Source organism: Daphnia pulicaria, chromosome 3 (genome assembly GCF_021234035.1).
Source record: "Daphnia pulicaria isolate SC F1-1A chromosome 3, SC_F0-13Bv2, whole genome shotgun sequence".
NCBI lineage: Eukaryota > Metazoa > Arthropoda > Branchiopoda > Diplostraca > Daphniidae > Daphnia > Daphnia pulicaria.
In genome coordinates, this window is record NC_060915.1 from 8,848,881 (window position 1) to 8,876,536 (window position 27,656).

The 27,656-nt window shown below is 39.8% G+C and overlaps 3 protein-coding genes and 1 long non-coding RNA gene across 9 annotated transcripts in view; 3 read left to right on the forward strand and 1 right to left on the reverse strand.

The window, feature by feature from the left end:
* Window positions 1-27,656, reverse strand: part of LOC124329250 — a 409,843-nt gene that overhangs the window by 371,840 nt on the left and 10,347 nt on the right. The window lies entirely within an intron of this gene.
* Window positions 266-12,656, forward strand: LOC124329017 (receptor-type tyrosine-protein phosphatase N2-like). Of its 2 annotated transcripts, none has more exons than XM_046787926.1 (19): window positions 266-611; window positions 1,939-1,992; window positions 2,060-2,126; window positions 2,378-2,509; window positions 3,110-3,950; window positions 4,067-4,206; window positions 4,487-4,573; window positions 4,662-4,741; window positions 4,952-5,019; window positions 6,748-6,942; window positions 7,168-7,292; window positions 8,483-8,537; window positions 8,611-8,718; window positions 8,817-8,933; window positions 9,005-9,098; window positions 9,178-9,281; window positions 9,357-9,523; window positions 10,232-10,285; window positions 10,353-12,656. In XM_046787926.1, exons 1-19 carry the CDS (start codon window positions 518-520, stop codon window positions 10,561-10,563), a joined length of 2,793 nt encoding a protein of 930 aa, XP_046643882.1. In that variant the 5' UTR covers window positions 266-517; the 3' UTR covers window positions 10,564-12,656. The 2 variants fall into 2 exon arrangements, with proteins under 2 accessions (XP_046643882.1, XP_046643881.1); XM_046787925.1 differs by having other exon boundaries at window positions 267-611; window positions 6,745-6,942.
* LOC124329006 (serine/threonine-protein phosphatase 6 regulatory ankyrin repeat subunit A-like) lies at window positions 13,024-18,380 on the forward strand. 3 transcript variants are annotated; one of them, XM_046787895.1, is made up of 16 exons: window positions 13,024-13,199; window positions 13,462-13,695; window positions 13,772-13,962; window positions 14,030-14,213; window positions 14,319-14,534; window positions 14,603-14,667; window positions 14,736-14,833; window positions 15,123-15,650; window positions 15,717-16,062; window positions 16,131-16,516; window positions 16,728-16,815; window positions 16,887-16,984; window positions 17,056-17,184; window positions 17,293-17,452; window positions 17,521-17,744; window positions 17,941-18,380. In XM_046787895.1, the coding sequence occupies exons 1-16, from the start codon at window positions 13,173-13,175 to the stop codon at window positions 18,063-18,065; spliced, it is 3,099 nt and encodes a 1,032-aa protein (XP_046643851.1). In that variant the 5' UTR covers window positions 13,024-13,172; the 3' UTR covers window positions 18,066-18,380. The 3 variants fall into 3 exon arrangements, with proteins under 3 accessions (XP_046643851.1, XP_046643852.1, XP_046643853.1); XM_046787896.1 differs by having other exon boundaries at window positions 17,521-17,596; XM_046787897.1 differs by having other exon boundaries at window positions 13,032-13,120.
* Window positions 19,084-27,494, forward strand: LOC124329162 (guanine nucleotide-binding protein G(I)/G(S)/G(T) subunit beta-1). 3 transcript variants are annotated; one of them, XM_046788200.1, is made up of 9 exons: window positions 19,084-19,323; window positions 22,884-22,976; window positions 23,067-23,234; window positions 23,336-23,484; window positions 23,570-23,692; window positions 23,770-23,899; window positions 23,976-24,047; window positions 24,140-24,356; window positions 24,464-27,494. In XM_046788200.1, the coding sequence occupies exons 2-9, from the start codon at window positions 22,920-22,922 to the stop codon at window positions 24,568-24,570; spliced, it is 1,023 nt and encodes a 340-aa protein (XP_046644156.1). In that variant the 5' UTR covers window positions 19,084-19,323; window positions 22,884-22,919; the 3' UTR covers window positions 24,571-27,494. The 3 variants fall into 3 exon arrangements, with proteins under 3 accessions (XP_046644156.1, XP_046644157.1, XP_046644158.1); XM_046788201.1 differs by having other exon boundaries at window positions 19,084-19,235; XM_046788202.1 differs by lacking the exon at window positions 19,084-19,323 and adding an exon at window positions 22,093-22,116.

The window sequence follows — 27,656 nt, forward strand, 5'->3', positions numbered from 1 at the left end:
TTATAGTTCAGCAACTTCACTTTTGATTCCTAGTTCGCTGTAGAAATCTAGATGACGGGTGTTTAAAAATAATGACGGGAAATATCGCTCTGAACAATTGACTTGACAAATAAATGTTACCGATGCTTAGTAATAAATGCTATTCGTCGATTTAAGTTAACTTGTGGAACAATACGCATGCGTCTCCCGAACGGATGGCTGTGTGACGAAAGATGGGGCGTGGGTGGCAGATTGCGCAGCAAGGAAGAAGCCTCAGTGGAGTTCCGGCTTTGGTTCTGGTCTTATAGATGCCCAGACGTGAAGATTTCGTTAAAAAAAAACCTGAAACAAGAAAGCATCTTAACTTCTAATCAAAAGTCACAAATTATAGCCTTCAACAAAGTGTACGATCGATAGGCTACCATTACGGCTCGCGGGAAAAGACGTGTGATTCTCTCAGACAATCGCTTACGTCACAAGTGTCAGTAGCTATGCCTAAGTTTGGATTTTGAGGGAAAAAAACTGTCGGTTTTCCAATATGGAATGTTTTCGGAAAGTTTTTGGTAGGCTGCCATTTGCACTTATCCTGTTGCTTGGTTATTCGAGTGTCGGATTCGCCAGAGGCTCTGTTGGTGAGTGTTAAATTCATTATAATTCGACGTTTCTAAGGCGCATACAAGAACATCGATAATGAGCACATCGATTATTTTTTATTTAACTATGATTAATCACCGTTACTATCTACATATTTAAGCGTTTTCAGAAAAGTTCTAGATTATTTTTGATTTTGAATTACTTGTAATTAATGATGTCAGATTGCGAGACAAATTAGAAATTGTTCGAGTAACTTATTTCTAAAACTCAATCTGCTTGATTGCTTGCTAATTCCTTAACAAATCAACTAATAAAATTTAACTGCATATTGATGAGGGTTGAGGTTACCAACTAAAATTTGTTTTCGTTTGGTGCTACAATATTCTGTTAACGAAAACAAACCAAGTATCGATTTACGTTGATGCACCAGTGATGCACCGATAATTTTATAACTGAGGTAAAAGGGAAAATATCTTCCAATTAGATTACTTATAAATTATAATGGAAAATCTGTCTGTGTAATTTAATAATGTCTTAAATCTTAATGCAAGGAGATGGAACTTGGACATTCACTTTAAAACAGAAGCGTTAATGTCAAATACAATATTTATTTCCCCACACTTGATGCTTTCGTACATACCTAATTGTAACTTGATCACCTACTGATTTTTCCCGAAGTAATAATAAGTGTAGCTAAATTGGAATGAGTTATTCTGAAATTTGTAATTTTTAATACGTTTTTTTATCGCTTGGTGTCAAGCTGGGCAAGACCAGAGATTAGTTAGAGAGGCAATCCACTTCGCGGTTCGTTAGTCAATTGTTTATTGGGTCCGCCATCTTTGCTTGTTGTTTACGTTTTCGTCTACACTGGCGGTATGGGCTTAAATCTACTTGGAAAACAACTCTTTTCTACGTTTCGCATACAACTTACGTTTAAAATGTTGTTCTATAGTTCTTTTGTCAAACTCAAACGCGGTCATGGATTTCCGATAGGGTTGTTCATCTTGTTGACATCCACGCGCCATCTGTCTATCTATCTAAGAACTGATAATTTCAATTTCCAACAAGGTTTCATCCATGAGTGCCCTTTACAAACAAATTAGCAAGTTCTCTTCGGTTATGCCCCCGGGAAAACTTATTAAAATTTCAAGTAAAATTACTGTCATTCCCTTGGGTAGCAATCCTTTGAAACAATATAAATAAATCAATAAAAGAGCATTAGGATGAGAAAATTACAGTAAATATATCATTATCAGTATTTGCCAATTCACGATTTGCTAGAGATTTTTTAGGCTAAAGTTAAATAAGCTTAGGTGAAATTCATGTAAGTAGAAAAAAAGATTTTAAATGATTTTGTTTTTGAAGGATGCCTGTACCAACATGGAATGTGTGAAGTTGGAAAAGAGTGGTGCTATGACGGTATGTATTTAAATAAATATGTACAATTTTAAATTGTTATTTAATTTTCGTATTTTAACATCGTCAGATGCCATTTTTGGGCAATGCCTCCTATTAAAAACGGAAGCATTAGATTCGTCGTCAGTATTACACCGGTAAGTACAACTAGATAAATAAAAATTGTTACAAACGAAATAAATAAATATATAAAATTCTACTTAAAAAAATAAGAAAGAAAATTGTTTGAGCAAAATGTCTTAAATCTGAATATCTGATCATTCCTTTTGGCTTTTGGTATCTGAAATATTCCTATAAATTTTATTCCATTACAGATTAAAATATAAAATACCAGCCCTTGAAAACGAAATTTTATTTCTCACCTCAATATAATTTTATATATATTTAGAAACTTAATTGGTGAGGTCGAATTGGCAGCTTTGGAGGCTGCCCTCACAGAACTCAAACGCATGGGTTATCAATGGACTGATCCTGTTACGCAGTGTGTGCTCCAACGCCTTTTTCTTTATTTGAAAAACAAGTGAGTAGAATGAAAACTATTATTCGTGATAGATTACCTGGCAAACAGTCTTTTAAATTATTCCACTGTGTATCGGATTTTTTTAATGGTTAAAACCGGTTAAAACAGATCGATTGTTTACCTCTTTTTAATACTAGGCTTTAGCTCCTGTAATACTTGGCTTAAGCAACTTATTACTTTACCTGTAATACTCGAGTTTTTACATTTATGGCATCCATCCATATGTCGATATGTGCTGGCATTGTAGGCATTAGTTTGTTGGGTATTTTTAATTGAATTCGGAGGCGAGTGTCGTGACTCGTGTGATATTGTATTTTTGCCTGAGGGTATAATCAAAAGGTCTATTTTACCGCACCGTGTTGTAGGTGTTGTCTTTCTACTACTGCAATTTTATCTAGTATGAAAAATCGTAACAATTAGCCAGTTATCTCTTAGCCACTTCCAAAACATTTTCGGCCATCAGACGGTCTTGAACAAAAAAAACAACAAAGCAACAAATTTACTCCCGCAACAGCAGTTGATAAATAAGATTAAAATCTACGGAATAATAACTACTAACTACTATTTTTTCGTTCGTTGTTTTCATGGTTATGGTTATAGGGGTTCGGGGACTCCTGATGTTTGCCTGGAGCTCGATGAAATCAACAAGAAAGGAAGCAAAATACATGAAGAAAAACAGAATAATTTGGCACATGGCACAAGTCGATCCGATCAAGATTTTCTTCAAGCACCCATATATTTGAGTCGGAATGACATATTGGGCTTAGAAGACCTCATGAAAGATGACCTCTACGATACGAATTACAACCAAAACCTTTTCTCTGAAAATGGTCCATCCAAAGAATTTGATAATCCCAAGAAATTTTCTGATGATGCACGCTCGTCCAGCGACACATCTTTTAGCCATCCAGTTGAATATCCTCATCGGAATTACAAGGATGCCGAGCAACAACTGACAAACTTGAAGCAAATCCTGTCGTCTGTTAAGAAAGCCAATATTTACAATGAGTCCCCGCAAGCTGCTGATGACGTGCTCTTTGATAGTGAAGAAGATGATTTCAACCTCCCACCTGGCAGCATCTACGCTAATTCACAGTTTGAGAGACAAGAGCGATTGGATGTTAAAAAACCTGGTCCGTGGTTTTCTGTCAACAATTTCGCTTTCGAACATGAGGAAAATGACGGTGACAACCTCTCTGGCACGTGGGCCCTTTCCAATGAATCGCCTGTATTTGAAGAGCGTTACATACCAATTCACTCGATAGAAGATTTAACCTCCAATCGTGATTTTCGTAAAAATAACTACCTTGTCGGACCTAAGACTGAAGACGGAAGAAAAAATTCTATGCAAAGTTTAGTTGAAAAATCCATCGATGAGAGTGATAAAGATGATATTTTTTCTAAAAAAACTATCGAATCGCCAACCCATAACATGAATACGGTAAGTGATTTAATGACTATTAAATAACCAAGTAAATAAAAAAAATCGTTCAAATAGCGCAGTAACAAATTCTCATGCTGTAATTGGTTTCTAAACAAGTAAACATGTTCATGCAGGATAATAAAGCTTCAGCAGAAGAAATTGAACATAATCTACCCAAAACAGAAAAGCAACAGAACGCAAAGATCATCTCACCTGTTCATCTTGATCGCGAAAATGAAGATACAAACTACGTTTTCATAACTATCAAAGGAGAGTAAGTACAAACCAAGTTTTTAATTGTAGACCGGTTACTAAATGCTATGAAATTATTTCCTTTTTTAATGTTAGTTTTGATTGACTTTTTCATGATCTCTCGGTCTTATATCAGAATTGGTCATTTTATAAAGGAATATTAGTGTATATTAGCCTATTAGTGTTTAACACTTTAACTGTTTATTTTTAAATAAAAGGGTAATCCCTTCCTAACCTTTTACATGTAAATAACATTAAATTTTGTTTAATTAAAAAATCCAAAGTAATTATCTGTAATTTAGGTTTTTGAACTGGAGACAAGGTACTGAATTTGTAAAGGCTCTTTGTGATCTACTAAAAATACATCACAACAACTTGTATGATGTCAGGTAAGAAAGACTAAGAACAGAAAAAAAAAACAATTCCTAAATTTTACTTTTCTGGTATTGATTTATTTTCATATGGATGTCACTGCAGCGTGCAAAAGAATAAAGTTTCGTTTCGAATACAAACACAAGACAAGGATCTAAATCCATCCCTAATAGCATCTAAAGCAGGTAAAACTCAACCTCAACAGATTTGTTTGATTGCATCTCGACGTTTTGGAACGTTAGTTTTTATTTTGTTACTGAATGGATTCTGACAAAGAATAAGTGTGATGGCAATTTTTTAAATTTTTCAGATACGATGTGTAGCATTAATCAGAAAACTAAATGAAATATTAGTGTGTAGTAATACCATATCTGTTTTTGATTATTGTCTTTTAGATGAAATGCGCCTCAAAATAAAAGAAGTTACTGGATTCGAATTGGATACTACCGGCAGTGGAGAACAAGTAGGTCTTATTTTTATAAATGCATTTTCATGGCGTGAAATTTGATCGAATCTTTGATGCTCTCTGGGCTCTCTGAAGTGCCAATATTGGTACAGCAATCTTGTTATGAAATACGCCACTACCGGTAGAGTTGGAAGCAGTATCGATTTAATCCATTTCCGAATCTACGTGGAAGAATGGAGGAACAAAAGAGAAGAAGTAGAGAGGGGGGAGGGTGAAGAGAGTGAAGAGAGGGGATACATAACGACTTGTGAGAATGAAGGAGTGGATGGCAGAGGAATAAAAGTTGCCTATACTTATGCCATTGGAGAGAGGTAGAAATGAGAGAATCTACTCTCTGCAGTCCCAGTAGATTTACTATGGCAACGAAACGACGCTGAACTCTCGATACGCTTTTGAAAAAAGAACCAACATTATCTCTATCGTTATTCATGTGCAGTTTGAATTTGTTTTCTCGTGAATAGTTCTTTCCTATTCGTTTCTCATTATCCATAACATCCATTTATCAACAGTTCAGAAAAAAAAAGTTCCTGCTGACGAGTTCATTATGTAGACTTTTGATTCTAACCACTCCACTGAATTGTTTCTGACAACAGCTGAATTTCGTTTTATGCAAACTTTAAAAACCTTCTTTTTTTATTATTATTGGCGAAGAAAGGTTGCGATAGATAGGATGTTTTAATACTGCTGCGATGAATTCGGAAGTAATTTTTCAAGTTTTCTCCATTATCGAGCAATTCATTTTTAAATAAGTATCGATCGATCATCGCTTTTTCATCGAAGAATAGAAAAAGCGATAGCGATTTTTTGGTTTATAAGACTATTCTTATAGTCTGACAAGTTTGAGGAACATTGGAGGAGATGGCACGTTAAGTCCGCGTCCGTCCAAGTTATCACAGTTATATAATGTATCATGGTCTTCCTGAAAAACCAGGGAATTCTCGATATGTGTTTCTTTCTAAAATTTATATTCTAAATGGTCAGAAATGTTTCAGTGTTTCAAAAAATAGCGGCCGGTACTTTACTGATTGTCACGATCTTTCGTTTTTTTTTTCTTCTCCGAGTGAATTTAAATCGTTTGACGAAAAAGTGCATAGTCTAAAATTCAGTCCAATGCACGTTTTATATGATACACAACGCCAGAGAAGTCGCTGCGTTTTTTTTTTTTTTTTTCTACTTTGTCGATCGAAATCGACAAGTGTTTTCAACGTACGCTTGCGCATGCCCATCCCGCGGTAGTCCCATTTCTACATGATTACCTTCCATCCTTGCTGCATTTAGAGCTAGGTAGCAAAGCTTTCAACGTCAGATATTCAGAATGCCACTAAGGTAGGTTCATGTAATTGTAGTAATCCTCAATTCTTATATTCCATTTCAGAAAAATTAAAAGTAGAAGGAGTAATGAATATTGCCAGTAAAACGTGTGTACATCTTGAAGTTTTGGAAAGTTCTTTCAGGTGTGATTTTATGATAATAAGTTCTGGTATTATTTTTCAAGCCACAAATTTCCCCATTAAGGCTACATAGTTAATTTTATGAGGCTGCAAAATAAAAGTGGAAGGGAGAACTTTTCTGGTTGAATGTGCAGAAATTACGAAATTAATTTTTTTTGTTTTGTTTGTTAGTTAACTTTTCAGTATATTGATTAATAGTTTTATGAACACAATTTAAACAGGCCTAATATTGATTTTGTCGTAATTGATTTTTCTTTTTTTCTTTTTGAAGCAGTCAAGTGTTTCCAGTGTCCACTTTTGGGGACAGGGGAATCAACAGATGCTCCTTACCGCTGGCTTGTGCGTGCTGACTTCCGCCATCCTGGTATCTGCAGGAATCTTCTTGCTTTTACGTAGCCGCCATCTCGCTCGTCAAAAACTCAAAGAATTTACACAATCTGCCGATAGTGAAGCGACTCGGGATTATCAAGTTAGTAAAACTAAGTCTATTTCGAAAGCACCCTATATCTGGAATAAAATTGTGGCTCATTAACTGCGCTAATGCGGGTAGCAAGGTGCACATGTGTCGAAACACTTGGGAAAACTAGACGTCTGCATATTTTACATTTCTGTTTAGTAAAACGGGGTAACATCAGAAAAACAAATTTAAATATTATTTTTTGTTGCGGTTTTTGTTCGTCTTATATTTTTTAAGGATTTATGTCGCGCACGTATGGCAATTAAAGGCTCTACTCCTGAACCGGCCAAAGATCCATCAAAAATGCCACACGCATTGCTTTCACGCGACTCGGAATCTTCCAGATCCAGTACTTCTTCATGGTAAGGATTGATTCCAATTTAACGTTAAAATAAAAGGTAACGTTTAATAAGTTGATTGTTTTTAAGTGAATCTTATCTAATATGTTGAGCAGCTGTATGTGTGTCATGTTATAAAAAGAAATAAGGATTTATGGGTGTGGAGAGAAATGTTTAATCGGTGCCTACCACCGTGATGTTCCCAATCCCGCGATAGAAAAACATCCATTTTGAAACTCGCGTCGTTTTTCTCCGCTATTTATATAACATTTCTTCTAGCGATGCTTGGCATCACTGTTCCGTTTATTGATCTGGTAGTCCTCTCGTTGCCAATCCTCTTATCCAAGTCGGCGGTCATATTTATCTGAAACTCATATGGCTCATAATATTCCAAGTGGTAGGATTAGTTTGATTTAATATGTTTCTGTAGCATGAGTGGGGGGAGGGGGGAACTAAGGGCAATCTCAACTGATGCATTCTTTCTAATCTGGTCGAACTAAAGAAGCTTACCTGGCGGCTTATATGCGTTGTTTTTTTTATCGCACGACGAGTAGCTCTCAGACTGTCGTAAATGAACTCCTGACTAGTGGCTTTTCTACAGGTTTTCCTCGTACAGGTCGTCTAGTTTTTGACTCTCGGAGAAAGGGGGAGGAAAACACTCAACAACATATTAATACTAGGGCATAGTATTATATAGGCGTGTGTAGTTTCAGGTTGATCAATAACGCGTTTTGAACATGAACTGATTTGGTTTAAATCAAGAATTCAAATAATTGTAACGGAACCGTGTCGTAGATGCTGTTGAGCATCTTTCTGTTTTATCTTATCCCGATCATCTGTTGGTTAAAGCAAATTTCAAGTTGGTTAAACATGAAATTGTATAACTACACGAGAGGGCGCATGATCCATGGGCGCATCCGCAAAGAGAAAAAGATTGCTATAGCGACAGATTTCATTTTTATTCAATGCGTAGAAAGAGTTATTAGGAAGTTGTTTGCGCAGATGCCAGTATATATAAATACGTTGGGAAAAATGGGGGCGCGACTTTCCGTTTGGCACTTTTGGCGCTCACCTTGTGTCGTTTTTAGAGGCGCTATAATGTCGATTTCCGCCTATGGAATTAAATGAATTGATTTTCCCTGGAAAGAATAATAATTAAGTCACCAGTTGTGATGATTCAATAACAGTTGCAATTATTTTGTTTTCCTAATAAGGTGTGAGGAACCGGTTCTTACTAACATGGACATTTCCACGGGCCACATTGTTTTGGTGCGTAATGATAGTAAATCACCTTTTAACTGACTTGATTTTAAATTCCATATCAATGTGTTCTTTATTTCAGTCCTACATGGAAGACCATCTACGAAACAAGTTTCGTTTAGAGCAAGAATGGCAAGCACTTTGTTCCTACGAAGCCGAAACTTCCACCAGCTTTTTGATTGCCTCCAAAGTAAGAATCAAATAATTGGGATTTCCCTATTGTGTTTTTGTGCGAGAAGAGATGCTAGAAAATAACTGCATTGACTAAAAACACCCCTGTATTTCTAGCCGGAAAATAATGAAAAGAACCGATACGGCGACGTGCTACCTTACGATCACTCTCGCGTGGTGCTGAATGTTTTGGCCAACACTTCGGGAGCGGATTACATCAACGCATCTTCTATCGTATACACCCTATAGACTAATAATATTTTTCATCATTTCAATGTAACTTGTATTGATTAATTTGTATGCAGACTGACCACGACCCAAGACATCCGGCTTATATAGCGGCGCAGTCACCAGTCGCCCAATCAGTATCAGATTTTTGGCAAATGATCTGGGAGCAAGGTTAGTATTATTTAGCTCTATTAAAGTGAACCTTTAAATCTGTTTTAGCCATCTAAACTGAAGTTGGTGTGTGCTCTAGGGAGTGTCGTTCTCGTGCTGCTGACTAAAATCGTTGAGAATGGAGAGGAACTATGCCACAAATATTGGCCCGAGGAAGGATCGCAACTCTATCACATTTACGAGGTTGATCCAAATATTTACAAATTTATTGCGTGTCACAGTTTTGACCGTACAATTTCCTTGTATTGAAAATAATAGGTCCATTTGGTGAGCGAACACATTTGGTGCGATGATTACCTTGTCCGTTCGTTTTATCTGAAAAACATCCGCACCGGCGAAACCAGGACCGTCACCCAGTTCCACTTTCAATCCTGGCCTGAAAACGGAGTTCCTTCATCCACCAAAGCTTTACTGGAATTTAGGAGGTGGAGTCTCCCTTTCTCTTCCTTCTTTTATTCTTCTAAGCTCAAATTGATTCAGTGTTGAGCAAGCAGTGCAGTGCTTAATCTCAGGAATATTTAAAAATCATGCATCAAAGTATTGACTCGGTTGTATCATCTGTGGCTCACCTCTCATTTTTGTGATTTTTGCAATTTAAAAAAAACTATTAATTGCATAGTCACAAAAGTGATGGGTGCTTTACAGAACTTGTTCCTTCTTGGCTTCCAAGAGGGTTCTGGCTGTCATGGTGGATTTTTATCACGAAGGAATTTATGTACGAATTTCGTCGTGTTATTTTTTGTTGCTGGAAGAGCTCATAGTATATGATATCGAAGGACAAGTTTAGTATCGATTTTTAAGATGGTTTTTGTGTGTATGACAAGTGTCGTCTGCCTTGTCATTGTTGTCACTCATTTCGCTATTGTTAGTTTTACGAAAGTGGGACGTAGTTTTCGATTAGATGTGTTAAGAGATGATGTTTTTAAGAGAAAAGAACGGTGACAGAAGAATGTAAGCAACAGGTAAATGATATTTATCTGTAATTATATGCATGTCTGTACTGCACACAAAAACCCTACCTATTACATAAGTGAAGAAGAAATTTTAACAACATAAATTTTTCAACAGAACAATGCGACGAAACGAAAATAATCAGTTAACATTATCTGTTTTATTCTTTTCGAAAACTACAGAAAAGTCAACAAATCCTATCGCGGTCGCTCGTGTCCTATTGTTGTTCACTGCAGGTTTGTAAATTGCAAAACTCATTTGACAGTTCTAAACCTCATCTATTTTTCGTTTTTTGCCAAATAGCGACGGAGCGGGAAGAACTGGAACTTATTGTTTGATAGATATGGTGCTCCATCGCATGGCCAAGGGAGCCCGTGAAATCGACATCGCCGCAACTCTCGAACATTTGCGCGACCAGCGCCCGCATGCTGTGCGCACCAAGCAACAGTTTGAATTCGTCCTCACGGCTGTAGCCGAGGAAGTCCACGCCATCCTGCGAGCGCTGCCCCAATAAGCTAGGCAATCACCACATCAATCGACACAAATTAGAATTATATCGGGAGTATTTTTAGTATTTTTATCACAATATATTATAACATTATATCCTCAACTCAGTATCAAAGAAAGCACACTGGATTTATTTCATCAATTGTGGTTTGACTCTTCCTTCATGGTAGTTACAGTGTGGCTACCAGCGGTTGCCTACTCAGCGCTTCCCACAATTTATATACAGGCCTACTATTCTTTGATATTTGGAACATTCCCCCGCGTATCACACTACACGTCAACCACTTGATAACGGTGCGCAGTTCATACCTTCCATTCCATTCTCTTAGTTTGATCTCCAATTTATTCCACCGACTTGGATCATTTGAAAAGATTAATTTTTTCTTTTCAGTTTCTCATATTCTTTTATTTTTTAAAAGACTATACTTTGAGGAAAAGTAAGATTTATTTTGCTAGACGAACGTTTGCAAACAGCAAGCTGATTAAGTTTTTAGCCACAATTTCCTTATGTTACACACCGTATTATTTTATTTTTTTAAATTTTACCATTAAGAGCGCAGTGGTTAATAGGATTATTAGTTTAGTTTTAAGTTATGCACACATTTATTATTTAACTTTGTTTCATAATATTTGTGCTAATTTATCGTTGGGTTAGGGATGGCTATTTCATTATCAAATTTACATGTGCGTTTGAAATCGTTGTATTCGTCCACTACATAAGCAAGTGCACACTGACGTGCAAAATATTATATATCTATTATATCTAATCAATTTTCTAATTAAACTGGGCCGCGGTAAGGTCATCGCACACTAATTGATTAGATATTAATAAGAAACGTACATACAGAAAAAAATTCTGGGCCATATTCGATAAATCCCCGATCGCACAGTCAATCCAGTAGAAACTAACCCTCCGAATAGCACTTGATTTATGCACTGCTTATTTCCCCCTAGTTTACAAGAGGCCTGAGAGTCCTATAGTCGATCCGAAGCGATGAAAATGAACAACAAAATTGAGTTTTTATTTTGTTTCTCAATTTGTTGCATCTTAAATCACCTGGCAACAAAAGAAGCGTTTTTCTTGACTGTTGCTCTTTTAAAAAACAAAATAATTAATTACCAAGACGATGAACTGTCCGGCTGCTGCCGAACTGGCATTCCCTAGTTTAAGAATTCTAAATAGTGGGCTAACTAGAACTTTGCCTCATCTCTCAACATGATGGACTATACCCTTAATTATATCCTCAACCGTTAAAAAAGCAGACTAGTAACGATTAAATGACAGTTTTGTTTTTTAAATATTTTATATGATTTTTAAAGACCTTTTTACAAATTACAGGGCTGGGTAATAAAGAACTGAACTTGAATAGGGACATACGAGAAACAAAAAGAAACTATGAAACGTTATTATTATTGTTTTGATTAAAAATGAGTTTATAACACGTAGGAATACACATTACACAGTAACGCACTAACTATTTTTGTGAAACGGCCGAAAGGAAAGGTTTCGAAAGATCGACTTATCAACTACAAGTTAATATTGAATTATAGACGTTAGTTTGCATAAGTTCGGTACTTTCCATTCTGCGTGATCCAACATACAAAATTATATCATGTGAAACATTTAACACAAATTAATTAACAAACAATTATGTAATATGTTTAATTGGACAGTACGTGTTGCACGCTTAATTGTTGTTAAAGTATTTATCCTGCGTTAGTCGTTTTTTAGTTCCTCAAACAGTCACACCTTTTCATTTTGTGTTTCTCCTTCCTTTTAGTAGAACATATTACGCGTGTCAGTTATTTTCCTTGAGTTTATATTTGCAAAGAAAATTTATCTTTTAAAAATTATTTTGTTTTCGGTATAATTTTTTATATGGTTAACACTATTAGTTCATTAAGACGTAGTTTTACGCCAAGGAATTACACATCGGGAAATCGAATATTCCAAATCCTTAACGTAACATTTTAATTTTTTTCAAAATATTAGGAACATCTGAATAGAGATGTCCTTGATTTATTGGTTGTAATATCTATGTCCACATATTTGAATTCCGTGTTGTATGTTATCACGAAATAAAAGCATCCGAAAAGCAACGGATTATTATCACTCTCTTTTCATTTAAATATTACGCCGTGCCCGGCTGGGTCCTCTTGGGTTACCAATTAGTCTAGATTATATCTTTCTAATTAATGAAGGGATAAAAGCCTGGTCCAAGTAGCGAACACAAAAAGAAATCGATTGTCATCAAATCAAATCATCAAACTTGACATGGAGTTTGAATTTGTTTGAACTTGTCATTAGTACACCTGCCGTCTGCTAGGAACCCGGTCTACACGCTGCATGGCAAGCTCCATAGATGGCGCTGGCGACTGGTTGGTTGGGAAATTTGAAGGAGAAATTCAAAGAGACCAGATTTTTCCAACTAGGCCCTCCCCTTCGATGGACACGTGACCATCCCACGTATTGTGCTGTGCTTTGCTCATGACACCACGGTGGCACGACATAACAAAACCATTTAGTTCTTCCGGTTCTTCCTTCATGTGGTTTTGTTACTCATGTAAATTCCTTTCTCAATTTTTTTCGTGAACGAGACCGGAAAGTTGTTTGAAATGGTTATCTTAGATCTTAATAATGAAGTGAGTTTGCTTACAGACTGAATTGTGTTAATAATTAACAGAAATCGTGCGATTAAAGTATTCAATATTCATAAACAAAGTATTTTGATTTTACTTTGTTTTCAATTTTTCAAAATGCATCTAACTGTTTCAGTTTTAACGTTGTGACGGCAGTGTCTCGACGGTTGTGATGAAATCTCTTTACAACTTAAGTGAATTTAATGATGTTGCCATGTTAAAATTATTAGTTAAATATGACTGACGTAAATTTGTATTTTTGCAGCCTCTTCTTATTCAAGCAATTTTCAGAGGAGATTTCAACGAAATAAAAAATCTATTGAAGGAAAACGTTGACATCAATTATCAAGATGAAGAAAAACGCAGTCCGTTGCATGCTGCTGCATTTAAAGGTGATGCCAACATCACAGACTTATTAATACAAAAGGGAGCAAGAATAAATATCAAAGATTCCAAGTGGCTTACACCTTTACATAGAGCTTGTAAATCAGGAAATGAGGTAACAAAATAATGATTTGATGAAAAACTTCTATAATTTTTTCTGGTAGTTATACACATATTTGGTTTATTTGTAGGATGCAGTTAATGTTTTGCTGAAGTATAATGCTGATACCAATGCTCGTGATAAAAACTGGCAGACTCCTTTACATATGGCCAGCTGCAATAATGCTTACAAATGTGCTGAAGCCCTACTCGCTTCATCTCCTACTGTAAATGTTTCCGACAGAACAGGTCGTACAGCACTGCATCATGCTTCTTTTAATGGGTGGGATTTGTGATCTCTGTGATGTGTTTAGTTTAGTTTCCCTAACTGATTTTTTTTATTTTTCTAGTCACTGTGATTTGGTAGAACTTTTAATTGAGCATGGTGCCTCGGTGAATGCGTTCGACAAAAGAGATAGACGCGCACTACATTGGGCATCTTACATGGGTCATGAGTCCGTCGTGAAAATCTTACTGCAGAATGGAGCTGAAGTAAATATACGAGATAAAGACTTGTATTCGCCATTGCACGCGGTAATTTCCCAATAACATTTGTCTTACCATGTTTTACCACTAACTAAAAGTTCCACCAAATAATTATGAGAATTCACGGAAATAACACCCATTAATTTGAATTAGGCTGCTGCTAGTGGACAAGTTTTTGTGGTGCAACAACTCCTAGAAGCGGGGGCCGATTGTAATGCCAGTAATTCATTCGGTAACACTCCGCTTCATACAGCTTGTCTTAACGGACATGAATTGGTCTGTCAGGATCTCATAGCATCAGGAACTTCTGTCAGTGCTGTAAATTTAGCAGGGCAAACTCCAATTCATGTTTCTGCTGCTGCGACTCATGTAAGTAGCCGAAAAATCACTTTAGATGAATACAATTTTTACGCTTGATTTTGAACATTCTTACCTAGGGAGAACGTTGCTTGGGCCTTCTCATAGAACGAGATGCGAATATAAATTTTCAAGCTAAAGACGGGTATTAATTTATCACTTTCTTAACAGTAAGGAGACATAAATCATAAGATAAAATTAATTTGATTTTAGGCGCACCCCTTTACACATGACCGCAATTCACGGCCGATTTATGAGAGCACAAATGCTTTTGGATCGAGGTGCGCTAGTTGATATCGGGGACAAAGAAGGTTGTACTATCTTTTTTTAACTATTCATCATCTTAATATTTTAGCTTGTTATGAGTTGACACATATTTTTATAAACTCATTAATTACTCGACATAGTTAAATGGGCAAGCTACAGCTAGGTATACTAAGCAATCGGTTTACGCTAAACCATTATAAATTTGTGCTATAATTATAGTGATCAAGTCGTTATTTGTTGACTATTTTCTCATTAGATATAAATTCACTGGTCAAAACCATTGGAATAAAAATATCTCGTATTTATTATGGTTATTTTTGGTTTCTTTTTAAGGTTGCACTGCCCTACACATTGCAGCTGCACATGGGCACGAACTATTGATTGGCGTGCTTCTCAACGTCGGGGCTGATCCTAGCCGAAAAGGTCGTAGTGGCATGACTCCAATACACTTAGCAGCCCTCAGCGGTTATGTAGAATGTTGTCGAAAGCTCCTTCAAGTCCGTGGTGAATTAGATGCTCAAGATGATTGCGGAAGAACATGCCTTCATCTGTGTGCTTTTAAAGGAAACGCTGAATGCCTTGATTTACTTATTAGTAGTGGAGCTGATTTTAATTTGATCGACTCCTTTGGTCGGATTCCATTGCATTATGCTGCAAGTCAAGCTCATTTCCAATGCGTCTATACTTTAGTCAGTGTGGGGTCCAGTGTAAATTTAACAGATTCAACCGGTGCAACTGCCCTCCATTACGCCGCTGCTATGGACACCGACGGCAAGTGTGTAGAATATTTACTGAAACGCAAAGCAGACGTCTCCGCTTTGGACAAGCAAGGCTATTCGGTACTTCACTACGCTGCGGCAGGTTTGCATTCCCAGAGTTGATCAGAAAAATAACAAATGATAGTTTACTATTTTTTATTCTACATAGGTGGACAGCATGGAGCCTTACATGTGCTGTTGAAACACTTTGTGATACCCAATAGCAACGGTCACACCGATGAATCAATGAACGTCTCCCCCCTTCATTTAGCCGCTTATAAAGGTCACAAAGGAGCCGTAACGTCTCTGGCAGCCATACATCCCGATGTAAATATCACTGATTCCAGCGGACGGACTGCACTGGATCTCTCTGCTCAATTTGGCCACATCGAATGTATAAATGCATTAATTGAACACGGTGCTCAACCCGTTGCCCAGCCGAAAACTCTGTTAACTGCAGTTCACAGAGCAGCAGCCAAGGGACATTCCTTGTGCCTCAAACAATTGCTACACACGTAACAACAATCATTGAAGAATCATAGTTTTCTAGTTTATTTGATCAAGTTTCTAATTCAAACGATAGGCATATGCAACTTGTGGATGTGCGCGATTCCCAAAAGCGAACGCCATTAATGCTCGCCGTACAAAACGACAACGAAGGACGAAAAGCGTGTACCGACATCCTGCTGAGTTACACTTCTCAAGTGGATCTTTTTGATAACAACGGTCGAACGGCTTTACACTACGCTTCATTTCGAGGATTCGAAGATTGTGTCTCCTCGTTATTAGATGCTAAAGCCTCGCCGTATCAAAAGGATTTTCTAGGGAAAACTCCGTTTCACCTAGCGGCAGCCATGGGACATCTTTATGTGCTCAAACAGCTTATACAACAAGGCGACGATTCTTTAGTTGATGTGAAACTACTAGACCATCAAAGCTATACGCCACTTCATTGGGCAGCTTATAAGGGTGAGGAATTTTTCCTTGTTTTTTCTCATTTCTTCATTTCCCTTTTTTTGATTCATCTCAGCGATAGCATTTGGTATTTGAAGCCTTTTATATAATATTGTCCACTCTCAGTTTGCCTGAATAATAATTGTCCTAGTGTAGTATGTTAATTGAAAATTCTAACCATCAATCATATCGTCCTGACCGCCCCTTTTCTTTGGTTTATTTGCAGGCCGTGAAAATTGTGTTGAAGTGCTCCTAGGACTTGATTCAGGATCGACATCACTTGGAAATCAATTCACGCCTCTTCACTGTGCTGTGTAAGTTACGTTGTTTACGGTAGCTCCGATTGAGCCGTCAGGATACAAATAAATGTAACTTTCTATCACAGCTCCCAAGGAAACGAGTTATGCGCTGCCGTGTTGTTGGATCACTTGGGACCATCAGCTGTTCATGCCAAGGACGGAATAGGACAAACGGCCGTGCATGGTGAATCTTGTTTTATTAACAAATGGGAGATTACTTGAACATAACTGGCATTAATGAATTTCTATCTCTAGTGGCTTCGTCTTGTGGATCTGCTGACATGCTTCTGCTACTCCTCAACTACGGACCTGATTTGAATGGGCAAGATATTCACCAAAGAACCCCCACGATGCTAGCCGCCAAGGGCCATATAACTGTCTTAGGTATAAATCGTAGACTGTTGCCAGTGAGAAAAGCTTGCTGATGCATTCACCCCATAATTTGTGATGAGCCACTTGGTCGGTTTGGTTTGATTCTTTATCATCTTTTAGAATTACTACTTACCCAGTGTGTCGACCTCTCCAAGCGTGATCGAAATGGCAATACAGCTTTACATTATGCCTGCCTGGCTTCTGCCGAGTCTGCGGCTCTGATGCTCCTAGAAAGAATTGAACCCGAATTGATCGACTCTCCAAATGCGCATCTGCGAACGTATGCATCATTCTTTGCGATAGCTTAATTCAATGAATCATTTTTGTGAATTATCTTTTTTGAATTAGACCGTTGCATATTGCTGCCAGGAACGGATTGGTGGTCGTCACCCAAACGTTGCTTGAAAAGGGAGCCTCGCTCACGGTAATTGATGTGAACGGATACAACCCCGCTTTGTCTTGCGCACCGAATGCCGCAGTAGCTGATTGTCTTTCGATGATCATTCACATTATGATCGATTCCGTAACCAATAATGGAAGGAGATCCGATTCTCTTATTTTGTCCAACCTAGGTAATACATAGTAGGTGTATAGGAAGAAGACATTTGGCTTTTAGACGTCCTCTGCAAATGTTTTCAAAAGTTACGCAACACTACAACACTACACGCAACACCCTGCATGCTAGCGTGTTGACGAGAAATAAACGTTTCTTTAAAACAAAATAAAAATTGAGCCTGGCTAACGAGAAATGTTTCTTTCGATTCGCAGGTAATGCTAGAAAGTCACGAGATTCTAACGCTGAGGCAGCAGCTCGCAGAGTCTCTCGCGGAGAAGACGACGACGACGATCCAGAATCTTATTCAATCCGTAGTTCAGATTCCGAATTTTATTGATTTGTCATTCGAGAGCGCACATCTGTCTTTCTTCAATGTCATGTTGAACTGAAATGAACGGTTCATTTATCCATTGTGATGCTGAATTCCTTCCATTCGCGTACTGTTTCATTTTGTTCACTCTCCAAATTGGTCCTTCAAACACATTTGTGTGTGATTATCGAGTACATTTGTGATTAATATTGCGAGTACATTTTTCAAATTTTGTCTCATTTGTTTTAACGAGTTGTAGGCTTGATTCGTCGGCTACTTTGATTGGTAATCGGCAATCAGGCTCGTTAAGTATATATTATGTAAGAATACATTTTGAACAGAGTTGTTTCTATTATTTAAGTAAAGGATACTGGACTGGCCCAGCATTGCCCGCAAAAAATAAACCGAAATCATTTTTGTTTATTGGGGTTTTGGGTATCTAATCGTGTCTATTACAAATGTCTACAAAACATTTTTTGTGCGTGCAGCTTTCCGCAGCTTGAATATCATTTGTCGTCGAGCGTGAAATGAAGAGATATCATTGAATTGTCTAATGCACCCAAGTCGACGTCAAATTGCTCCGGCCATCAGAATATCGCGGCCATCAAGAGTTGTTGAATCGATATATCCAAGGCGATGTTACTTCAGGTGCTGGTGCTTGCTACAAAGTACGATTCTTGTAAACTGGCGTTCTGCGTCGGCTTTTCAGCAAGGGGTTCTCAAAAGAGAAACGAAATGGAAAAAGGAGAAGGAAAAAAATGCGCGTTTGTGCGGTTGCGCAAACCGTGAAATCATACTGGTGTGAGATTGAGTCTATCGTTAACTATTGATTCATTTGATTTCTCTCGGATCGCAATAATTTGTATCAATTCCGATCGAGAAAAATGCAACGTAAATGTTGAAGTTAAAACTGTGAAAAACCCGTTGCGTTTTGAAATGGAAATGAGTCAAAAATCCATAGCCGCAGTGACGAGTTGATAAAAAGTTGATGTGGCAACGTTGAAACTACGTCACGAATCGACGGGGTTTACAGAGACAAGCCGAGAGAGACGAGAGACGACGACCGACCGCACCCCAAAGGCTCCCTCTCTCCGACCTCTGTGGTGTTCGTGTGTTTAACTCAAGAACGTCCAGCCAACAAGCCGCTCGGGTTTTTTTTTTGGTGCTAGCCAGTGGAAGCCAAGAGTTCAATTGTAGGTGTGTGCACATTTTAAACATACTTCACACGCCGGAATCTATGTGATTCTTGGTGGGCTGTTAACTTCCTTTTTGGATATTAGTTAAGGTAAGCTGCCTCCTAGCTCCTGTGTGTTTGTTGGCCTTTCACCCCCCCACTCATAGCTATCCTGTACTTCTACCTCGGACGCCCCTGCTCGTATGAACCGGTGAATCCTCAAAATGTCCACCACATAAAACGAAAAAAGAACCATCAATTCTCTCGCTTCAGTTGAATTCAATCCTTTCCTTTTTGGCTTCACTTGACCACACTCTCAAATGCTCGGCTGAAAAACGATCGTGTTAAAACAGGCCCCCCTCCTCCCCCCCCGTGCTATCTGTGTGCAGTGTGTGACGTCGATGCAACTCTGTACAGCAGATTTTTCCATGGGACTTTTGGGTCGTGCCATGTAATAGCTCGAATTTGTTCATAGTCTCTCTAGTTCGTTCGTCTTTGTGTGCGTATTTTCATAGTTAGATGCCTTGGTGATGAAAATGGGAGGCTCACGGCCCAATTCGAAACATGGCTCTCTAATAATACAGCCGTCTGATTGGCAAAGTTTTGTTCGTGACATGTCGTTTAACTGCCACCGTCCTTTTCTGAAGCTAGAGACGACCAACATCCCGTCACGAGCTCTCGTCTACTAATGTCATCCCGTGTGATTACATTTCGTCGCCAGCCTTTTTTAGTCAGGTTTTCCCATTAACCGTTAGATATTAGACTTGAATGTAACATGTCAGAAATGAGTCTATTATTTGCGTGTGTGCCGTGTGGCGGTGGTGGACCAAGGACGTGAGATGAAAATGCCACCTGTCGGATTATGGTGTGACTAAATCGCCGTTGGTTTTTTACCCAAGTGAAAAGGCAAGAAGAAGAAGAAAAAAGGGCGCAGATGAAATGGTTGGGGGTGCAGCCGAGAAATAGCCACGGCAACTCGTCGTGTAACGTCAGAAAAAAAAAGGGGGTAGCGGTTTGTGTGCGAAATGATTGGAATCTTCCCGCTCATGGCCGCCGATTGTAGGTTTCTGTTTCTGCCCTCCCCACACCACCACCACCACCCCCCTTATCTATCGGGAAGATTCTCGCTGTGTGTGTCTGTCGTTGCATCCTTTCTTCCTCATCCAGTGGGTATATAACGCCAATTGCGTGCGACATCTTTCCAGCACCACCTCCTCTCTCCCCCTCCACCCGCCGCCGCCGCCACCCGACCGTTCCGACTCGATCAATACATGGACGTTAGGGCGGCGTCGGTCCGACTCTTTTCACATCTCTCTTTCTCCACCATCATCACTTCTCTCTCTTTTACTTCTCTTTTCACTTGCCTCCCCCCCACCCCCTTGTTCGTCTTGTCTTTGTGAACGCAAAACTTGTACCTTCCTCCTTTTTTTTGATTTTTGACATTGTCTTTTCGTCTTCTTCTTGTTGTTGTTAATTTTGGATTCGATTCGGGACTGGGGCGGCCGTCGTCCGCAATTTTTCAGAATTTTATTCGACTGGGCGAAGATTTCGACTCACGAATTGGAGAGTGTTTTTCCACAATGCCCCCAGTCGAATATAGGAGAAAAGATATGAAAATAGAGAAAAAAGGAAACTGGGATTTTTGGGTTGGAAACGTCTGAGAAAGCGTCGGTAGGTGGTCCAGTCGGTGGGGCTGGTTGGGGGGGGGGGGAGAGAGAGAGGTGGAAAGAGGAGTGGCAACGGAGCACCACACGTATTGATTTGGTAAAAGTCGGAGGTTGGGTGGTGATGGGGGGGGGGGGGGGTGGCTGTGCGTGTGAGGCACAAGAAGACAGTGGCGCGTTTCAGGCACACGGAATACCATGGGCGCGCAATGGCGGTGCCACTTTGAACTACTACTCGCTTACTTCCCTCCTCCCTCCCTCCCCTTTTACTGCTGCTGCTGCTGGCCGAGAGAGAGTCTACACGATCCGCTTGGCGGGTGTGCTTCCGTATCTCTTTTCTACTCGTTCTGCCTTCGTGTGCGTGTGGATGTGCCAGCAGAGACAGCAGCCATCCCGAACCCCAACGCGTGTGTGTTGCCCAGTGTGAAATTGTCGGTTAGTTTCTCAGACGAAACCAGTTGGAAGAGAAAATCAGAAGCCCCCCTCCATCGAAGCTATAATAAATTAGGGACAAGTTGATTGTTTTGTCGCTCTGCAAAAGTTGGAAAGACTTGACGCAAATTTCGTGTTGAAATTAAAAAGGAACCGGGGCGAACTGGGCAAAAGTCTCTGTGCAATTCAATGACTGAGTGATAAGGTGCGCCACTCCCCTTTCAACTCTTTTCCTCCGGTTGGCAGAGAGTTTGGCGTTGTCGTGCAATCGACTAGTACACCGCGATTTCTTCTTTCTCTTCGAAACTCGAATGTCTGGATGAACCGGAGATTATTCATCGGCAACCGTTTACCGACGACGACGACTATTCTTTTGATTCGATTTCGGCCATCCAACCCCCCAGTTTTCATTTGTCACAGTTGATGATTTTTCGCTTCGAAATGGATGCCCATCAAACACCTACCAGCTAAATTGTGTGTGTGTGTGTGTTCTTTTGAGTGTCCCCCGAAAATTTGTGTGTGGCGGTCGATTGTGCTAGATTTTCTAGCCACGCCCTGTGTGCACCGGGAAAACATTGGGTACATTTTCTCCTTTTAAAAATTTGAAGCGTTTGTGATCATGCGAATCGTGTTCAATCCGGCGACACGTCGATTCTGACACCATCTGATTTGCTGCTGGGCCGTGTCGAATTCGGATCGTCCGTCCCTTTTTTTTTATTATTATTTTTTAAAATTTGGCCATTTTTTCTCTGTCGCCGACGTTGTGTGTGTTTTTAAGCATTCGCCCACGTTTTTGGCCTCTGCGCTGGTAATTATGATTGCATAATAGTCGTGTTAATATTTCGACGATGGAAAGATGGAAGTGTTGGTGGGGAGAGGCTATTGAAATTCTGGCTGGCCGTACAGTTGCATACTGTTTTAGTTTAGTCGTTGACCCGCTTACTGGCGCTCTCCCGCGGTTCCACATCGTCTCTACACACGCGCGCACAGTCGGCGGCGTCGCGCCCCAGACTGTATTATCGATCGCCATGGCTAGTGGGGAGAGAGGAAGGCAGGCAGAAAGAAAAGAAGAGAAGGGAGGGAAGAAGAACGAACGAACGAAGAAGAAGACGTCTCGTTGAAAGGCAAGAGGATGAAATAGAAGAGAGAGAGAGAGAGTAGGGGGTCGTTGATATGCTGCAGTCCTATTCTTTATTCCGTTTTCCGAGCTTCTTTGTATACACAAGTCGAGAACCAATCAGCTTTGTTCCCTCGTTATTACACTAGGACTCTTGCTCCACCCATTTCCTCCTAGCTGGCGAGAGCACCAGCAGCAGCTCTATGACACAAGCTTCAGCCATCCCCCCACAAAAACATGCACAAGTTCCAAACTTTTTGACTAGAATCGCCCTATCTCTCACCACCACCACTACCACCACCCCTTTTTTTTCTGGGGATGGATGGAGGGGTGAACGAACGTCAGATGGTTCATGTCCAACGACATCTGTCTTGTGTTGTTTTCACTTGATCCTAATCTCGATTCGTTTGTCATTTTGTATTAATTCAGATTTTGATTTATTTTTTGGCTGATTGCAGATTCTTCCCCTCCCCACCCCGCCTTAGCGTGCCAGTATGAATGAGTTAGATAGCTTACGACAAGAAGCCGAAGCTCTGAAGAATGCCATTCGGGTGAGTTGTGATGTCATTTGATCAATCGACTGGGCTCCTTTGCTCATTTTCCATTTGATGATTTGCGCGCCGTGCGTATGGTTAAAATAGGACGCGAGGAAATCCGCCTGCGACACGACGCTGGTCCAGGCGACGGCCAACATGGAGGCGATTGGTCGAATCCAGATGCGGACCAGGCGGACTTTACGTGGTCATTTGGCCAAAATCTACGCCATGCATTGGGGCACGGATTCTAGAAATTTAGTCTCGGCATCTCAGGTAAAATATCTCAGAGATGAACTTGATTATCGATTTTTCTTTCTTCTCGACAATGAGAGTAACATTTTATTTCTTTTTTTCGTTCTTTTTGGGACGATTAGGATGGCAAACTAATTGTATGGGATTCATACACGACAAACAAAGTGCACGCCATACCTCTTCGTTCCAGTTGGGTGATGACATGCGCCTATGCTCCATCTGGGAATTACGTCGCCTGTGGCGGCTTGGACAATATCTGCTCAATATACAGGTACGAATCAAAAACCAATCCGTTTGTAGTTTATTTTAAACAGTCAAATTGATTGTGAATTTCAACTTTGTATATTATTTGGCAGCCTGAAAACACGCGAAGGCAACGTTCGAGTCAGCCGGGAATTGCCGGGACACACGGGCTATCTGAGCTGCTGCCGTTTCCTCGATGACAACCAAATTGTCACCAGCTCTGGAGATATGACCTGGTTGATTCATTTTTTCTTCTTACATTTTTTCAATCGTGGCAGTGAATTAATCTCAATAAAATTTGATTGTCACGCAGTGCTCTGTGGGACATCGAAACGGGACAGCAAACAACATCTTTTACTGGACACACTGGCGACGTCATGTCTCTCTCCCTTTCGCCCGATATGCGCACATTTGTATCTGGAGCTTGTGATGCCTCCGCTAAGGTGAGTTTCTTGTTTGACTCGGCAGTTTGTTTATTGGATCATAATTGTCTTTTTTTTTATTTTTACGTATTTTTAGCTTTGGGACGTTCGCGACGGAATGTGTCGCCAGACTTTCTCTGGTCACGAGTCAGACATTAACGCGATAGGGGTGAGTTTTGATTTGGCACAATTTCATCGTGGTTTTTTTGGATGGTCTTAATATGTTTTTTTGTGTTTTGTTTCGTTTTCTTTGTGTCCCAGTTTTTCCCCAACGGTTACGCTTTCGCAACTGGATCGGATGACGCCACTTGTCGTTTGTTTGACATCCGAGCCGACCAAGAGCTGGCCATGTATTCGCACGACAACATCATATGCGGCATCACATCTGTTGCGTTTTCCAAATCTGGCCGTCTCCTATTGGCTGGCTACGACGATTTCAATTGCAACGTGTGGGACTCTATGAGGACAGAACGAGCAGGTACGCACGGCTCACCGCTGATTGTGTTTTTGGGGGTTTTTTTTATCACCGGCGAATTGTGTTGTGACCCGGTTTTTCTTCTTTTGTTTTGTCTTGTTCTTCTGCAGGTGTGTTAGCAGGTCACGACAACCGCGTCAGTTGTTTGGGCGTTACAGAAGATGGCATGGCCGTGGCCACCGGATCATGGGATAGTTTCCTGAAAATTTGGAACTAAAAACTGTCCCGCTTTCGTGCAAAACAACCGCGTTGCGGCCTCACACCACGTTGCTATCGAACGCAGTTTCTAATTTATTGACACCTACTTGACGCACACAGCCGGAGAGAAGAGCATGATCCATCATAGAAGTCGCGGGAAAAAAACAAAAGCAAAACCAAAACAATTCCCTAACCCCAACCCACTTTCAGCCATCTTTTAGCCAAGGAAATGCCCCGAAGAGAAAAATCAACCACCCAAAAGACGGACGGATGAAATACCAAAATGAACCGCGTATATATTATCTCAATTCGAGTCCTTCGTTCTCGATGTGGCAGAGACACAAAACACAGTGATTCAGTAGTTCCAAATTGTGACTCCTGTTGACGCCTCGTTCAGTTTAGTACCTCTCGCCCCCTACACATCTTCTGCGTTTCAGTCTTGTCTTTTTATTTTATTTCATTTTTTTTTGTGGTCAATTCTTCCCTGATCGACGCATCAGTCGACGAGTATTTGTCCCCCCTCCCCTCTCTCCCACAGAAAGCTGTTGTATGGAAAGATGATTGCCTTCCTTCACCCCGCACCACCTACCCATCAAACATTGCTCTTTTTTTTTTTTTGAAAAGGCTTTTTTCTTGGCCTCCGGATGCCACAACTCCTTGGATTTTTGGTCGATTTAGAACTGAAAAGCCAACCATTTGAAACAGAAGCGCAGAAAACAAATGAAAATAGTAGCACAAACAAGTTGTCAGCTGGGGCGTAATGTTTCGCACAATGTCGCTCTCTCTCCTTTCGTCGCCCGACCTCCTCCCCCTCCAGTCCGCCCTGTTTTCTATTTCGGTTTCACCACCCAGGCTTAAATGAATTCTTTCATTCATCCGCCATTTCCTCCATGCGTAGACTCGATAGAGGACGCGTCGCTTCGTTCGTGCAGGATGTGTCTAGTCAACACCATCATTCATAAACTTTTTTATCTAGCTTGTTTAATGGGTTTTTCCGCACCTTTTTCTTTTTCTGAGTTCCCACCTTGGCTATAAATATTTGTTTTTTTTTTTCTCATTTTTTCATGGGGGGAGGGGTGGGGGGTTGGCTAAATTTTTGGTTGTCCTCCATTAATTTTCTTCTTTTTTTTTCGAAACTCGTTCCTCTCCATACAATCTCTCCCCAACATTGTCATTAATTAACATGTTTAAAGAGAAACGCTTCAGAGTTTCAATTCGTCAGTGCCGAGTTTTATTACATGAATCGGGAGGGAAGGGGGACAAAAAAAAAGCGGTTCAATGAATTTCTGCCCTAATTTGTTTCGTCAAAATCTCATCGTGAAAAAAAAAAGAAAGAAAGAAAGAAAGAAAACGACGAGTTCGCTTTGGGACCACAGGCACAGCGGACTGGTTTGAGATGTTATCCTTCCATTTTACTTAGTGGTTTTTCAAAGAAAATGACTATCATCCAATTTCCCGCATCGGAAACAGAACACACAAGTCTGATTTCGTTCAACTAACGTTCGCGAAGAGAGTAGGAAGTTAATCTTAAGCTATTTCATGCGCACAGAAAAATTTCGTTTTTCTTGTTTTATTTGTTGGCTAGATTTTTCATTTCCTCAATTCAAAAAGAAATCGTCAGCTCTCCGCCGTCGACATGGCAACACAAAGCGTTTATGTAAGGTCCTTTTCTTTTTTAAAAACTTCCTCTTTTGGGTTTCTCCCCACTATTTCTTTCCGAATGTCCCCAACTAGATGAAGAATAATGCGAATGTGGAAGGCGAGGGTTAAAACAAACAAAAAAATTCTCTGTGTAGTTGAGTCATTCAGCTTTTATTACCATGCGGTATCATCCGAATAGGAATCGAAACAAAAAGCGCAAAAGCCCAAAAAAACAAAACACAAAAAAACATAAAACACAAAACAAAAGGAAAAAAAAAAATTGAGATAACAATAAAAAAAAAAGGCCAGCGTCTACAACTGCCCAATGACCGGACCACCTTTGACGGGGACTGGGAAAGAAGCTGTACAGTAGAAGTGGAATATTGTCTTTGTTTATGTTGGTTTCCGTGAGGCAGTTTTTCTTTTTTATTTTCCCCCCTATTTTTTAAAAAAGCGTGAATCTGCAGTCCAGGTGCGGTGTTAGCTAATCGCACAAATGCTAGCACCGCATCTGCCATGTCGGAAAGAATTCGCAGCGTTATATCTCCCCTCCCATCCCCATCCCCCCAATTGATGGCAAGCCAAGTTAGACTAAAGTGTTGGTGCCGGACTAGTCGCGCGACTCTGTAGCCGCCCACCAATGCTCAAAGTCGTGCTCGGGCTCAGGACTACTCCGTCGCAAGACTTTCGAGCTAACTTGGGATTGCGTGTGTTTGGACTTTGGATTTCTTCTCGAATCCCCCCTTTTATGGCAAAATGTGTGTTCGTCCCGCCCCCACTTCTGACCCACCACCTCCCCCCCAATTTTTGCTTCAACAGTATATCGGTAGATTTAACCAGCTCTTATTCATTCGGTTCCCTGCGTTACGTTCCCTGACCCCCCCCCCCCCTATCTCCATATTGCCCATTCAATTTCTTTTGTTCTCCCAGAGAACGTGAACCACGACACGAACATTTTGAGGGGTTGTACAGTTTCCTGCCCTGCTACATCCCCGCGTTGGCCGGTTTTCGTATTTACATGATATCCTCACTCCTTTCATTTTTTCTTTTTCTTCTTTCCAATTTTTCATTTTTCTCTTCCTTTCTATCTTGCTATCTCTTCAACCTTTAGAACCGAACAACTTGATTGAATGATTTTTTTTCTCTTTTCACATTCTCGGACATTCATTAAGAAAAACCGTTGATGATCGAGTCGATGCTTCAAATCAATTTTTTTTTTGTGTGTCCTAATTCATTCTTGGTTGTTTATCTCGTGTGTAACGTTTAAAGGAACAAAAAGAAAACAACAAAAGGAACACAAAACATCTTTTTTTGTGTCAAGTGTAGATGTCACATCTGATTTCTAATCAAAGAAAGACACGATGAAATTCCCTGCATTTTTTTTTTAAATCTACAAACACAAAAAACATCCGCTATTTGATAGTTGCAAAAATTGTTGCACTTTACGGAGTAGTGGAGTGGGAG